The 16,658-nt window shown below is 48.8% G+C and overlaps 1 protein-coding gene across 2 annotated transcripts in view; it reads right to left on the reverse strand.

The window, feature by feature from the left end:
* The window catches only part of UBAP1 (ubiquitin associated protein 1), a 65,662-nt gene that overhangs the window by 10,717 nt on the left and 38,287 nt on the right, over window positions 1–16,658 (reverse strand). For both annotated transcript variants that reach the window (XM_038744194.1, XM_038744193.1), the window contains exons 2-3: window positions 16,420–16,460; window positions 7,482–7,606 (exon numbers count right to left, since the gene is read on the reverse strand). In XM_038744194.1, coding sequence (XP_038600122.1) covers window positions 7,482–7,606; window positions 16,420–16,453 — 159 coding nt within the window. In that variant the 5' untranslated portion in view covers window positions 16,454–16,460. The remainder of the gene's footprint in view (window positions 1–7,481; window positions 7,607–16,419; window positions 16,461–16,658) is intronic.

A 16,658-nucleotide genomic window follows, 5' to 3' on the forward strand; every position in this document is an offset into this window, starting at 1 on the left:
GACCTGGATTCTCATCCCAGCTCCACCACTTACCTACTGTGGGACCTGAGACAAGTCACCTTGCATCTCCGTGCCTCAGTTCCCTCATCTGGCAAATGGGGATTCAAAACCTGTTCTCCCTCTACCTTAGCCTCTGAGTGCCCCATGGAACCTGATTATCTTGCCTCAGGCTCAGTACAATGCTTGGCACAAAGCAAGCTCTTTAACAAATATTACAATTATTATTATTATTACAGTTACTCAGGTATAGCTACGCTTCAGGGGGCAACATGGATTTCCAACCGGCAAGCCCCAAGCCAAACGCGCCGAAAGCCTTAACGTTGGCCATTTGCTATTGGCGGTTCAGAAGTATCTTGAGATTATTATTTTCTTGAAAGGAGAATGTACTGGGTTAAAAACATGAATAACAACCGTTTTATTTCCTCCTCTCCTCCCGAATTCTGTCTTTTAAGGGCAGAGCTGGTGTCTGCCCAGCCTATAGAAAACCTTGTAGTCTCCCACAGGTTCAGTACAGAGCTTGGCACAGAATCAACGCTCGATAAATACATACGATCGATAGCCTGAAGATCCTGGAGTCAGCGGAGTCATGGAGCCCAGTCAGAACACGCTGAATGGCCAACTCACAGCCAGAACTAGCCCCACGACCCCCAGACAGTTGGGAGGCTGCAGCGGTGGCCAAGTGGGTATCAAGTGCTCTAGAGCAACCAGATGGTAAGTTCTGGCTTGTTCTTTTCGTGCTCCACCCTTTTCCACCCTTTCCTCCCCAGCCCACTGGCACCCCCTAAAACAGCTGGCCCCAAGTTCAACTGACAGATCCAGCCCCCCGTACCAATCAGTCGATCGTATTTACCGAGCGCTTTCTGTGAACAGAGCACTGTGTACTGAGCGCTTGGGGGAGGCCAATATAACAGAGTCAGCAGACACTATTCCCTGCCCACCAGGAGCTTACAGCCTAGAAGGGGGTCACTCAGAGACCCTAAGAGATCGATCTTATAAGATGGTGACACTTCCAAGAATGACTTTTTCCTCAAATAAAGGGCAGATCAATGCTTCAGCTCATGGGTGACTTCAGATACTGGTAGCGGGAGTAGTATTTATTAAGCACCTGGGGGCAAAGTACCCTACTAAACCTTGGAATTAAGATCCGGTGATGAAACATGTGGACACACAGAGAGCAGGGATTATATGACTACCAAAGTCTGTCCTCCTGTCCAACAGGTCTTAGTTGGCCCTTGCCCTCATCAGCAAGGATTGCAAGGTGACATCAGTATTTTAAACAAGGTGGACAGGTTTCAGCTCTCATCCCAGGGGCAAAAAAAAAAAGACCTTAACTTCCACAGTCAACAGAAAGAATGCCACGTGCCATTCAATTTAGTAAAGTGGTTTCTTCACTTCCTATTATTATTGGGTCTTTTGTAAAGAAAACAGGAATGGCAACTATTTTTGGTCACTGAGCCCAAACATCACTAATCGCTGCTGGAAAAAGTTAATCCCCACCTTCAAGCGACCCTGAACCTGTTCAGGGACTTGGCGGCCATGTTGCGTTTAGCTCCTTTACTAAGGGAGGTAGAAAAGTAATGGTGGTTCAACGGTTCACTGGCCTCTGCTAAGGGAAGGACAACATGGTTCCAGGAGGATAGGAGAACCCGCTCTGCCTCTGCCCCTCCACATAGCCAGACTGGACGCCTGGACTCTCCTTTGGAGAGGGCAGGGCTGTGGAGCCAAAGGAAGGGGGAATCTCTCACCGGCTGGGGACGTGAGGAGGAAATCCGAGGTAGAATCCCCCAACGCTTCATCCTGCTGAAGAGGGCGGGGGGCCTGGGCTCCTTGGGTATGCCCCGCATCCTCCCAGTGGACTCCAGAAGGGGTTTCCGAGGTAACCATCCGAAGTCAGAGTTCCCAGCCGCCACCCAACTCAGCGGGAAGGACTCGGAGGGGCGAGGGGCATTAGGGGGAGGTGACAGGACCGCACCCAGATCAGGCCTGGCCACTGCATCCCAAGCCTCTGGGCAAATCTGAACCCAGCTGGGCTCTGGGCGGATCTGGATAGCTCCCGTGGCCGCACGATGGGGCCGGGGGGGAAGGATCCCTGAGAGTGGCCAAGGGCCATCCCACAAGTGCTGTTTAGACGCTTTTCCTCTTCAGCCCGGGCTCACGTTCAGTTGCCCGGACCCAGGCCAAACCAAGGCTCACGGTTCAGGACCCGCCCAGGCCCAGGAGAGGCCGGGTTGGGGGGTCCCGGCCTTTGGGAGGCCCTCCAGGAAGGAAAGCTGTGTTTGCTGCCCGAGAGGAGCCAGTCTGTAAGAGACTATCTGCCTCACTGGCTTCTCCCTTTCCTCTCTCCTGTCCATCGTTTAACTATTGCATCACCAGCTGAGGTGGGGACAGAAAGACTGAGGGAGAGATGGTGACTGTCCTAGCTAAAATGACACTGGAGGCACCCCAATCTACCCAACCTGCCCTTCTGGGACTAGCTGGGATTTCGTTTGGCCAGAAGGAGCTCTCGAAGGACAGAGTTCAGTGGCATATGCAGGTGTTCCCATTAATAGGGGAAACAGAGATCACATAGCAGCTCCCTTCTCTCTTTCCACAGCCCAGCCCGCACTCCGCTCTTCTGGCGCCAACCTTCTCACCGTGCCTCGATCTCACCCGTCCCACCGTTGACCCCTGGCCCATGTCCTACCTCTGGCCCGGAATGCCCTCCCTCCTCAAATCTGCCAAAAGATCACTCTTCCCCCCCTTCAGAGCCCTACTGAAGGCTCACTTTCTCCAAGAGGCCTTCCCAGACTAAACCCCCCTTTACTTCAAGCTCCCCCCCATCTACATCACCTCAACTCACTCCCTTTGCTCTTTCCCCCTCCTCACCCCACAGCACTTGTGTATTTATGTACATATGTACAATTCTATTTATTTCTATTGATGCCTGTATACTTGTTTTGATGTGTACGTATCTATAATTTTATTTATTTATATTGATGCCTGTTTCCTTGTTTTGATGTCTGTCTTCCCCCTTCTAGACTGTAAGCCCTATGAGGGCAGGAATTGTCTCTCTTTATTGCTGAACTGTACTTTTCAAGTGCCTAGTACAGTGCTCTGCACAGGGTAAGTGCTCAATAAATATGACAATGACTGAATGCTGTTGCTGGATCCTGGACACCACTTAGAACTGTGTGTCGCAGACTCCGCTACGGAGTTGAAGATGTTATTTTCAGAATCAAAGAACTCCCTTCCACTGCACGGGGCACCTATGAAAGACCGGCACTCATCTAGGTACTTCCTTCCCTTAAGGGATCAACCGAGCAAACCCAGTTGACCAACCTGGATATGTCAATCGAAGGTATTTACTGAACACTCCCTCAGTGCAGGGCACCGTACTAAGTGCTTGGGAGACGGAATGAGCGAACACACCAGTTGACCAACCTGGATCTGTCAATCGAAGGTATTTACTGAACACTCCCTCAGTGCAGGGCACCGTACTAAGTGCTTGGGAGACGGAATGAGCGAACACACTCCCTGCTCATAGTAAGCTTCTCCTAAAAGGGGCGGACATCATCCCTCGGCAAGTCTGAACCGCAGCTGGCTGTGGCTCTGCTCGAGTCCACCAAAGGTGGGGAGAGGGAAGAAGGTTCCCCCGATTCTGTTTTTATAAAGTCCGGTCCCACCCACAGCCCTCGAGCACCCCGAGGTCACCAGATACACCCCAGGTTTCCACAGTTCAACTTGTTTTTCCTGCCACCGGGTCTCACTAGTGGGCCGGCGGCTGAGCGTGGGAGTCATCCCCATCATGGGAAGCAGCGTTGCTCAGTGGAAAGAGCCCGGGCTTTGGAGTCAGAGGTCACGGGTTCTCATCCCCGCTCCACCGCCTGTCTGCTGTGTGACCTTGGGCAAGTCACTTCACTTCTCTGGGCCTCAGTTCCTTCATCTGTAAAATGGGGACTGAGACTGTGAGCCCCACGTGGGACAACCTGATCACCTTGTAACCTCCCCAGCACTTAGAACAGTGCTTTGCATATAATAAGCACTAATAAATGCTATTATTATTATTATTATCAAGGAGGACAAGGGACCTGAGGATGGGCTAAACCAACACTTCCTTGGGAAAACTTGGATAACTTTGGCCCCAAGGCCTACAACCACCTGCTTTGACTTTCTAAAGAGAATGCCTGCTTTCGAAAAAAAAGGGGCTTCCTTTTGGCGTTTTGGCATTTATAATAATAATGACGGCCTTTATTAAGCACTTACTATGTGCAAAGCACCGTTCTAAGTGCTGGGGAGGTTACAAGGTGATCAGGTTGTCCCACGGGGGGCTCACAGTCTTAATCCCCATTTTACAGATGAGGGAACTGAGGCACAGAGAAGTTAAGTGACCTGCCCAAAGTCACACAGCTGACAATCGGCACAGCCGGAATTTGAACCCATGACCTCTGACTCCAAAGCCCGCGCTCTTTCCACTGCACCATGCTGCTTCTCCTATGTGACCGGATGTGTTGCCAATAGGTTCTTGGGATTTAAATAGGCATGGACTGTTGGACAGAGCAGAGGCTTGAGAGTCAGAAGGACCTGGGTTCTAGGCCCGGCTCTGCCCCTTTCTGTGTGACCTTGGGCAACTTCTCTGTGCCTCGGTTCCCTCATCTGTAAAATGGGGATTAAGACTGTTAGCCTCACGTGGCAGAGGGACTGCGTCCAACCTGATTACCTTCTCTCTACCCCAGTCCCTGGCACATAGTAAGCACTTAACAAATACCATAAAAAAAATAAGGGTCAGGACCATCAAATGCTCAGTGGCTGACCACGTGACCGTACTGGCCAATATGTTTCTAAATGTCAGATCCCAAATAGCATGGCAGGGCTCTGCCTCCTTAAATGGCTTGTCAGCTGAACTCAAAGGTCTACCTCGGATTTGGGACAAACAGTTCAAATTCCAGGAACAGGAAATCTTCAGTGCTTTCAACCTGGGACCCTGCGTTTTCTCGAGCCAACACAACTCTCTCCTTCTGAGCTGCCAGCTCACTGTGGGTAGAGAATGTGTCTACCGACTCAGTTATATAGTATTGCCCCAAGCGCTTAGTACAGTGCTCTGCACACAGAAAGCATTCAATAAATATCCCTGATTGATCGAACTCTCCAAAAGAGACTCATTTCCTCCTGGATTTCTCACGGGCGTTAGACTGTGAGCCCACTGTTGGGTAGGGACCGTCTCTATATGTTGCCAATTTGTACTTCCCAAGCGCTTAGTACAGTGCTCTGCACATAGTAAGCGCTCAATAAATAGATTGATGATGATGATGATTTCAGCTCCCCATGATGAACACGATCGGCCGTTTTGCCTGTTTGGAATCCGTCTCGCTTCCAATTAAGTCCAAGGTGAGAAAGGAATGTTCTGCCACCAATGGGACCTGCGTTCGAGTTGCCTTTGCAGTAGTGGTGACAGTTTATGCTGCGTCTGCAGCACTCTCCCACCCAGCCTCCTTGTGCCTAGTAAAAGGCCCCGAGAGACAGCTGGTACAGAGAAGAGCTGGCAGTGACTCCCTGAGACCTCAACAGCAGGGCGCTAGCAACCATTTTCTAAGCCACCCTTCAGTGGGATACTCAGCCTGGCTCGGTAAGGGCTGGGGAGGATTTTCCCCTTTCTTGCAAAAGCCAAGGGAAAGAATGGGAAAAGACAAAAACAAAAACAACAACATTAAAAAAAAATCCCTCAAACACAGCTGGTCTAGACAGCAATGAGGTAACACAGGCGCAAAGAATTTAAGTGACTTGCCCAAGGCCACACAGCAAGCAACAGGCAGAGCCAAAATAAGAATACAGGTCCTCTGACTCCTGGATCCATGCATAGAGGAGATACACAGACCGGTTCAGTTTTGTTGTTTTTTTTTTTTGGGGGGTGGGGGGTGTCACACAGCACCAGATTTCTAGTCTGATAATATCTGGAAGGTCCGACTCAGGCAGTGACTTGAAAACAACTCTCTGTGAAGCTTCCGCCCTGAAGAGGGTGACCAGATCCCATTTCCATGAGCCCAACGGGCTGCCCAATCTCACCCAGTGTCGTGACAGTTACACCAAATCTGTCCAATCCCGTGCGCTTCTTTTCTAGGTGCTAGAGTTGTCATCAGTATGCAATGCCCCAGTATGGAAGGGATGCTTGGTGATTGCATACAGTAAGCTAGACGTTGCGGGCAGGGAATGTGTCTACCAACTCTGTGACTGTACTCTTCCAAGCGCTTACTACAGTGCTCTGCACACAGTAAGGGCTCAAAAAATTCTATTGATCGATGGAAGAAGCAGGATGGAACAAGAGAAACATCCCCATTCTGCACCACCCCAATCAGGAAGCAACATGGCCTAAAAGGAAGATCCCAAGCCTGGGAGTCAGAGGATCTGGGTTCTAATCCCGGCTCGGCCAACTCTTGCTGTATGACTTTGGACGAGCCACTTGAATTCTCTGGGCCTCTGTTATCTCCTCTGGAAAATGGGGAACAAATCCTCCATCTTTCAACTTAGTCTCCATTGGACAGGGACTATGTCCAACCTGATAAACTGGTATCTACCCTAGCGCTTAGAACGGCGCTTGGTGCCTAGCAAGTGCTTAACAAATACTACTAAAAAAATAAATAAATAAATAAAACAGCCAGGAGCAGGAATCATGGCTCCTGCTTTTGGGGTAGGCAAACGGAAGAACACATTAAAAAAAAATCGCTTATTGCCCTCCTGATATCTACATCCACTTTCACTGTACTAAGAATCAGCCCTGGGAAGGGGTCTGATTCTGGTGACTCTGGGAACAGTATATGGCAGCATCCCGGGTAACTATCACAGCACTGACTGGTATGTCCAGTGATAAAAATTCAACTTTCATTTCATTTGACCTGACGAATTCCCACCCAAACTACTCCAATTACCTCTCCCAAGCCACTTTCCTTACCAGTTTGCCAGCGTCGGGACATTGCTGCAAAACTAATGTCAAGTCAGGATCACGTGCTGCTTTTCAAATTAGGAGCCATCAGGAAACTGGCAAAGAATTCTAGTGATCCCTGCCTTTTCTACCCATTTGGCTCTTCCCCTCGCCAATCTATCCATGCCAGTTGAATCTCAGTTGAGAAGGTTGGGTGGCAGAGGTAAAATTAAACTAGAAAATTGCCTCATAGAGGATTACGCGATTGTACGGGAACAGATAGAAAAGGCGTGGAAATACATTTTTGGTCCCTGTTTCATGGGCTCGTAATGTAGCTCTTGGGATATCTGCGAAGCCTCGGGCTCAATCATCACGGCCAAGTGCGAAGGTCACAGCCAGCCCAAACGCCAACTACAAGCGGGCCTGAACATCAGATTACACACAGATCAGAGCAAGAAGCCAGGGAGTTCACACTGGCAGAGTGAAAGGAAGCTTTCAGGAAAGAAAACCAGGAACAGGAAAATCTACCACCTGAAAGTGTTCACGGTTCGAGCCAGAGAAAGTGAACGACGACGAAAAAAACACTTACCTGGGCTTCCCTGACAATCTGAGAATAGTCAGGTAAACAGAAACCAATGGGTAAACCAACTTTAGCGGGGATCCTGAATTTGTCTCCTATCTTAAATGGGACATCATCAAGGTAACTGAAAGGCCCTAGGGGAAAAAAAAGGGGGGGGGGGGGGGAAGACTCATTAAAAAGAGATACCTGAATTCATGATCAACTTCAGATTTGCTTATATAGACAAGGTCAGACTTTTCTGCAAAAACTTGAATGGTACGGAGACTTAAAGAGAGGACAAAAGGGCACTGTTTTGCCTTACTGCCCGGGGTTTAAAACATACCAAGCTTCTAATTAGGGCATGGAGCTCACTTGTTGTTCATGGTATTTGTTACGCATTTACTAAGTGCTAAGCACTAGGATAGAAGTAAGTTCATCAGGTTGGACCCAGCCCATGGGGCTCAGAGTATTAATCCCCCTTTTACAGATGAGGTAACTGAGGCCCAGAGAAGTGAAGCGACTGGCCCCGGGTCACACAGCAGAGCTGGGGGTAGAACCCGGGTCCTCTGACGGCCAGGCCCACGCTCTACCCAGCTCTACCCTAACTCTGCTATCATCGGCCTTCTGTCTTGAGGGACAAAGTCCGCCGGTCCCATTCTGACGACACGCAGGCATGCATAAGCAATTTCTTCAGTGGGGTGTTACTCCAAGCCAAGATGCGCTTGCACTGTTGGAACGGTATTACCTAATTCTACTTTACGTGGAATTATGTCCTGAAAAAACGCATTTTGGCAAAGGGGGGTGTATGGTAAAATCCCTTCAGGAAGGATCACCCCGAAATTTAGCAAACGTTCAGTATCTATCCCAACGGAGTAACGATAAGCAGGTCTGGGGAGCCCTGCTATCAACAGCACACCTACCCCTGGCTGGCAACGAAGGGCTAATCAATCCACCGATGCTATTTATTGAGCGCTTTCGGTGTGCCGAGCACTGTACTAAGCCTTTGGGAGGCTAACACTCAGATCTGTGCCCAACTATAGAAAACAGGACAGTCAAAGATAGCGCAATCACTTCCAATTACAAGCCCAAAAATGACACTGGACAGGAAATGTCTCTTATGGAAGCGGTGTGGCCTAATGGAAAGAGCCCAGGCCTAGAAGTCAGAGGAGCTGCGTTGGTTCTAATCCCAGCTCTGCCACTTGCCTGCTGTGTGACCTTGGGCAAATCCCTTCATTTCTCTGTGCCTCCCTTTCTTTATCTGAAACACGGGGATTAAAACAGTAAACCCCGTGTGGTGTACGGACTATGTACAATCTTATAACTACCCCAGTGCTTAGTACAGTGCCTAGCACACAGTAAGGGCTTAAATACTTGTGGCCTCATGAGACGCGGCATGGCCTAGTGGGTAGAGCACGGGTCTAGGAGTCAGAAGGGTATGGGTTCTATTCCCACCTCTATCATTTGTCTGCTGTGTGACCCTGGGCAAGTCACTTCAACTTCTCTGTGCCTCTGTTACCTCCTCTGTAAAATGGGAATCGAATCAATCCACCAAAAAACTGTATTTATTGAGTGCTAACTGCATGCGAAGCTCTGTACAAAGTGCTTGGGAGAGTACAATATAGCAACAGACACATTCCTGCCCACAGTGAGCTCACGGTCTAGAAGGGAGACAGACATTAATATGAATAAACAGGTAAATAAATAAATAAATGAAACTGTGAGCCCCACATGGGACAGGGACTATGTTCAACACAATTTGCTTGTATCCACCCCAGTACTTAATACGGTGCCTGGCACATAGTAAGTGCTCATTACCTTGGGCAAGTCACTGACTTCTCTGTGCCTCAGTTACCTATCTGTAAAATGGGGATTCAATCCTACTCCCTCCTAGTTAGACTGTGAGCCCCACGTGGGACAGGGACTGTGTCCAACCTGATTAACTTGTATCTACCCCAGTACTTAGAAGAGTGCTCGGCACATAGTAAGTGCCTAACAAGTACCATTATTATTGTTATTGTTATTATTATACCATTCAAAAAAACGGGGGGGGGGGGGGGGGGGCGCCTGCAGGACAGATCCTGGAATGCAGCCACTTTTCCAGATCCCTGTAATGTCATATGGAACAGGGAAACCCAAATTTGAATCTTAGCAGGAAGCCAGTGCTTAACTGCCACTAGCATGAAATGAAGTCACTACCGGGGAAATGTTGGTTGTTTTAAGGTGGTGGATTTTCTAGAGGGGAGATAGTCTAGTCCAGTAGTGGTAGTACAGATCACTTTGGTTTCTCCGATTTGAGTGGCTACGCTTAGGGAGTTCTCAATTGTTGGCTATATTTCTCATTGACGACTCTGGGGTGGTTCTAACAGTCTTCGGAGAGTGCAGTAATACTGTTTATTAAGTGCCTACTATTTGAAAAGCACTGGGAAGAAAGTAGAAGGGTAGGACTTGGACAAGGTGACTGTCCCCACCCTTGGGGGCTCACAAAATCCCTGGATCCAAACCCAGCCCAGAGAACACGGGGCCCACAGCTGAAGCAGCATGGCCTAGTGGAGAGTGCCCAGAGGCCTGCGAGTCAGAAGGACCTGGGTTCTAAATCCGGCTCCGCCACTTCTCTGCTGCGTGACTTGGGGCAAGTCGCTTCACTTCTCTGGGCCTCAGTTCCCTCATCTGTAATATGGAGATTCAGACTGTGAGCCCCATGTGGGACAGGGGCTGTGTCCAACCTGACTTGCTTGATTCAGACCCAGTGCTTAGTACAGTGCCTGACATGTAGTAAGCACTTAAAAATACCACAATTAATATTATTATACCAATGACTGATGGATGCTATTGATCCCAATCCCATCTCTCCCAATCTCCTACTTCTGTGTGCTCCATTTCATTCATGTTCGCTGACACTCTTTCTCCTCTCCTGTTCCCTGATAGCATCACGGATGATTGACTTTGCTGTTCTCCTCTCCCTTGAGGCTCTCTGGTCAAGGAGAAGCAGCGTGGCCTAGTGGGCAGAGCACGGGCCTGGGAGTCAGAAGGACCTGGGTTCTAATCCTGGCTCTGCCACTTTTCTAGGTGACTTGGGGCAAGTCACTTCTCTGGGCCTCCGTTACCTCTTTTGTAAAATGGGGATTAAGAGTATGAGCCCCATGTGGGACAGGGAATGTGCCCAATCTTGTATCTAGCCCAGTGCTTAGCACCAAGTACGTGCTTAACAAATACCATAAAAAAACCATGACGATAACAAAACCCTCTATAAACCCGCTTTATCCCATTCATTCATTCAATCATATTTATTGGACGCTTACTGTGTGCACAGCACTGTACTAAGCGCTTGGGAAGTACAATTTGGCCCCAGATAGAGACAATCCCTACTCAACAACGGGCTTACAGTCTTCTCCCATCTTCTGGAATTATATAACTGGGTCTTCACTTCCTTCTTTGTGCCTTCTGACCACAAACTTCTGCAGAGTTTCACTCCAATGTGGCATGTCAAACTCAAACAGTGCTTTGCACATAGTAAGCGCTTAACAAATGCCATCATTATTACTAAACATGTCAAGATTGCATTCTAATCCGTGTCTTCTGACAGTGTACCATGTGAGGTTACAATTCATTCGACCTTAACCTAGGATTGCAAGGGTTGCCTGGAAACTCCTTGAGGGTAGGAAGTGGGCTTTGTTCCCACTGGACTCGCCCAAGCACTGAACACACTGCTCTGCCCAAGGTAGGTGCTCAGGAAACACTACGACCCATTTATGAGTTTTGTCTCTGTTTTGCCAGCATGGGCTAACTACATGACACATGGTAAACGCTATCATCTGTTAGGTGGGATAATGGTTCAAATCCACAAAACACTTGGGAAAGTTTCAAGTCTCTGGAACAAGTATTGGGTTTCTGGGTAATAATAATAATAATGATGATGGCACTTATTAAGCGCTTACTATGTGCAAAGCACTGTTCTAAGCGCTGGAGAGGTAACAAGGAAATCAGGTTGTCCCACGGTGGGCTCACAGTCTTAATCCCCATTTTACAGATGAGGTAACTCTGTTCTAAGTGCTGGGGAGGTAACAAGGTTGTCGCACAGGGGGTTCACAGCCTTAATCCCCATTTTGCAGATGAGGTAACTGGGGCACGGAGAAGTTAAGTGACTTGCCCAAAGTCACACAGCTGACAATTGGAGGAGCCGGTATTTGAACCCATGACCTCTGACTCCGAAGCCCGGGCTCTTTCCACTGAGCCACACTGCTTCAAGCTGGGCGTGGGTAAGCCACCACGTCCAGCTTTCCACCTGATGCTGAACAACACTTTTTCAATCAACAGCTAACTAATCCCCATGTGGCTCCCAGAGGCTCCCTTGCGCCCTTTTAATGAAAATTTGCCGGCAACAGGTATACGCTAATAGCTTTCTTCATTTCCCGAGCCGATTGAATTTTGGGGGGATGCGCAAGAAATGAGAGGAAATTGGTATGGAAATAAATGACTGCCTTTTCGGAGTGAAGCAGATGTAAAGGAATCCTGACAGGTGGCTTGAAAACATCGGCGGGATTTCAGTAAAATGGATTCAAGTCTCTACAGGACAAGACAAGCGGCGTGGCCTAGTGGAAAGAGCCCGGGCCTGGGCGTCAGAGGACCAGGGTTCTAATCCCGGCTCTGCCATGGACCTGCTGGGCAAGTCGCTTAACTTCTCTCTGGCTCAGCCACCTCATCTGCCGTGTGACCCTGGGCAAGCCACTTAACTTCTCTGTGCTTCAGTTCCCTCATTTGTAAAATGGGTACGAAGACTGTGAACCCCAACGTGGGACAACCTGATGACCTGGTATCTCCCCCAGAGCTTAGAACAGTGCTTTGCACATAGTAAGAACTTAACAAATACCACCATTATTATTATTTTCTGTCCTACTCCCTCCTTACTTAGATGGTGAGCCTTATATGTCGGACAGGAACTGTGTCCAAACTGATGAATTTGTACCTACCCCAGGACTAAGAACAGTGTTTGGCACACAGTAAGAGCTTACCCAGAATAATAATAAACTTTTAAGAGTTGACAGATTAGAACTAATCTGGGAGGGAGGCCTTCCCAGACTAAGCCCTTCCTTCCTCTCCCCCTCTTCCCCCTCCTCATCCCCCCCACCTTACCTCCTTCCCCTCCCCACAGCACCTGTATATAATATATGTATATATATTTGTACATATTTATTACTCTATTATTTATTAATTTTGTTATTATGTTTTGCTTTGTTCTCTGTCTCCCCCTTCTAGACTGTGAGCCCGCTGCTCGGTAGGAACTGCCTCTACATGTTGCCAGCTTGTACTTCCCAAGCACTCAGTACAGTGCTCTGCACACAGTAAGCGCTCAATAAATACGATTGAATGAATGAATGAACCAAAACACTGTCCTGACATTTTCCCTCTCAGGTTTGTTTGTTCTGAGCAGGGAACATGCCCCTCAATTCTTGTACTGTTCTCTCCTAAGCATCTAGTATGGTGCTCTGCACCCAATAAGTGCTCAAAAGTCACCTCTGATCGATTGGAAGCTGCCCTCCACCCTGCTGACCCCATCTACTTCCAAAGGCACCCTTCTCATCGTTTGCCCCCAGCTCAGCCACCCGCGACAATGCCCTCGGTGACACGCTCCTCTGGCCTTGTGCCATCCTCCTTTGTACAACTCAAGAGCTTGGCTGCCCTGTTCGCAAGTGACCCAGAGCCAGGGCTTGATGTGTACAATAATAATAATAATGACGATACTTGTTAAGCGCTTACTATGTGCGAAGCACTGTTCTAAGCGCCAGACACTGGCTGCTGAATTACCTCTCCTACTGGATTGGAAAAAATAAAAAAAGAAATCAACTAGTCCGCTTTTTGCTGGGTCAGAAATGTGACCAAAATAATCCAACACTTCCTCCCTCGCCCCTCAAAATTCCTAATGAGGATCACATCAGAGACATGATGGCAGACCAAGATGTTTAGAATGGGAATAATTACACCCGTTTCCCCTGCGCCCCCAAGACTGTAAGCTCGGTACGGGCAGGAAATGTATCTGGCTAATTCTGTTGTACTGTCCTCTCCCAAGCGCTCAGTACAGGTGCTCTGCACATAGTTAAGCACTCAATAAATACCACTGCTTGACTGACTGGTGAGGAGCTGAGATACCCTGCTGCTGAAAAGTGGTTTCATTTAGCTTTGCTATTCTAGACTGCGAGCAAACTGCTGGGTAGGGATTGTCTCTATCTGGCGCCGAATTGTACTTTCCAAATGCTTAGTGCAGTGCTCTGCACACCACAAGCGCTCAATAAATGCGACTGAATGAATGAATGACTCCAAAGGGCACCTTTAACTGTGGAGAAATCAAACATTCCCTTCAGCCATGTTTCGGCAGAGAAACCGATTATATTCATCGGCACTCGGCCTCTTTCGATGTGGTTTTGCTTTGGTTCCAGCCCGTTTCATTGAAGGAAACGGAATTGTTTTGCCACCCGAATCATCTCGTTGGCAATATCACGATATTGTTCACCAAATAAGAGCTTTACTCTGGAGAGAACCAAAAACCAGTATCTGATTATTTCCGTGACACTGGGCTGTGGAATGGCGGTTGGTTCTCCTCGGGGATAGACGGGGATAGAGGGAACGTGGCAGTGTGAGAACACCCTGAATGCAGTACCTTAGAAAATAGACAGCCTTAATGAAACTGGGATAACATTCGTCATCTAAGGGGACAGAGCTGAACCCGTCGAAGGACGAGACATAATACGCTAGTCAACATTAAAGTAACCTACAGGAGAGCCACTCTATGTGGCTCATTTGTTCCACTCCACCGTACATTAAACTTGGGGGATGTGAGCTAAACCTTCTGTTGAAATGCCCCAGCAGAGCTCCGCCCCGATCGGTGCGGGTAAAACCCATCCCCTTAACTCACAAACTTTTCTCTCCCCAACCCACCCACTCTCTCTGGCTCCTGGCCCCTTTTCTGCTCCTCTCCCCTCCGCCCCCCACCACTGTGCTATTCTGTGTGGGAATTCACTGGTTCTTCTTTTAGCTCTTACTTCTAACCATAGCAGCAGCCACGGGGACCATCTCTGCTACCCCCGCCTCCTTCCCCTGCCCCACCACTTCTGCTTCACTGGCCTGTAACCGGGCTTCCCTGCCCCAGCGACAGACGGAACAATGTTGGATGTCTCCGCGTCAAACAGGAACTTGAAGGCCCTTGGTCGACTCCCCACCTCCTACCTCGCCTTGCTGCTCTCCGACTACATCCCAACCCGTCCGCTTCACCCCTCTCACGCCAACCTTCTCCCTGTGTCTCGACCTCACCTTTCTCGTCGCCAACCAATGCCCACGTCCTCCCCCGACTCTCCCCACAGTCAAACCCCTCCTAAACTCACATCTCCTCCAAGAGGATTTCCCTGACTAAACCCTCCCTTCTGCACCACTGATGCGCTCAGGTCTGTTCCTCTGAAGCGCTTCACATGCACCCGCACCCCCTAACCCCATGTCCATAGCCATCTCTAATTTATTTTTTCCATCTCTCCCTCTAGTCTGTACACTCTTTCTGGGCAGGGATTGTCCATACCTATTCTTTTGTATTTTGCTCTCAAAGGTGCTTACTGCAGGGCTCTGCATACAGTAAGCACCCAATAAATACCATTCCGGTTCGATCAATGGATCTGGCAGGAACGGGAAGTCAGAGAGGCTTGGGAAAGGAACCGTGGGCTTTCCCCCACACCCACCCGACTATCCTGCCCCAATCTGTCGTTGTTTCTGCCTTGTAACCTTGGCTGGGAAAGCCTGGCTTCTAGCCAGTGGTTGGGAAACAGCAAGGTGGAGGAAGAAGGGGGTGGCGGAAGTGGCTGCCGCTAAAGATAGAATTAGAAAGTTAGCGAGAAAGGAGCGAGAACTACAACGTGGCAGAGGGCACGAGAGGGAGCCAGGAAAGAAACCAGGAGGGCCAGGGAAAGGAAAGATCACCCGGTCAAGAAGTACATTCCGGGCAGCCTACTTTGCCAAACAGAGCCAGAGAGTCACTGCGTTGTTTGGCAATGGCATCATCTTCGGGCTAAGGGACTGGATCTCTTCCGGCTTTTATTATTACAGTGCTAGTTAAGCACTTACTACATGCCATGCACTATTCTAAGCGCTGGGGTAGTACAAGTTAATCAGGTCAGACACGGTCCCTGTCCCACATTGGACTTACCCTCTTAATCCCCATTTTTTACAGATGAGGTAACTGAGGCACAAAGAAGTGAGGTGACTTGCCCAGGGTCACGGCAAACATGTGGTGGAACCAGGATTAGAACCCACAACCTTCTGACTCCCAAGCCCATGCTCTATCCACTACGTCATGCTGCTTCTGGATTTGCGCTTTCCAACCTGAATATTTTTCAACGGATTTCTTTTCAGTGTGTGATATAATTTACTATTACTCTTCTGATGCTGGCCTTTAATTAATGACAGTAATAATAAAATTGTACTTAAGTACTTTCCATGAGCCAAGCGCTGTACTAAGTGGTGGGGTAGACAGAAAATAATGAGGCTGGACACTGTCCCTGACCGGTGTGGGATTCCAGGGGGAGAGAGAGTGGGTATTTATTCCCCAATAGTACAGCTGCAGAAACTAAGGCACAGAGAAATTAAATGACTTAACCAAGGTCACACGGCAGGCAAGCGGCAGAGCCAGGACGACAAGTCTGGTTTCCTGCCTCCCAGGCCATGTTTCGAATTACTTTAACCGTGATGACACAATTGTTCAGGGACGTTTGTTACAAAACATAACTAGGTACAGAAGCTCCGTATACTTTTCAGAGGTTCTGAGCGAACCCTAAATTATGAAGTGAAAAGTCTACGGGATGCTGCACCCCACGGTATGGCCACTCATGATGCAACCACGTGTTTCAAGAAACAGAACCCCTCTGAATCAGGGGGTATGGTGGCTCGGGGCTATCAAATAAACCTTGAATCGAGTGATGAACATTCCACTTACCATGAAAATCTGAACCCGACTTCCTAGAAGCCATTTAGAACCTGAAAGACAAGAAGAAAAAGAAAGGGTTCTCACACACGCTGAACATCAACGGGTAGAAACTCGAGGAAGTTGAAGCTCCTACCACCAGAGAAAAAGTGACCCTTAGGAGGGGAAAGGAAGTGAGATGGCCACTTCTGTGCAGACAGGGGAAGGGTCTCCCTGTTTTCGTTCTTGTAAATTCATCGAAACAAACATGG

The sequence above is a fragment of the Tachyglossus aculeatus genome, chromosome 3 (assembly GCF_015852505.1).
Source record: "Tachyglossus aculeatus isolate mTacAcu1 chromosome 3, mTacAcu1.pri, whole genome shotgun sequence".
Taxonomy (NCBI): Eukaryota; Metazoa; Chordata; class Mammalia; order Monotremata; family Tachyglossidae; genus Tachyglossus; species Tachyglossus aculeatus.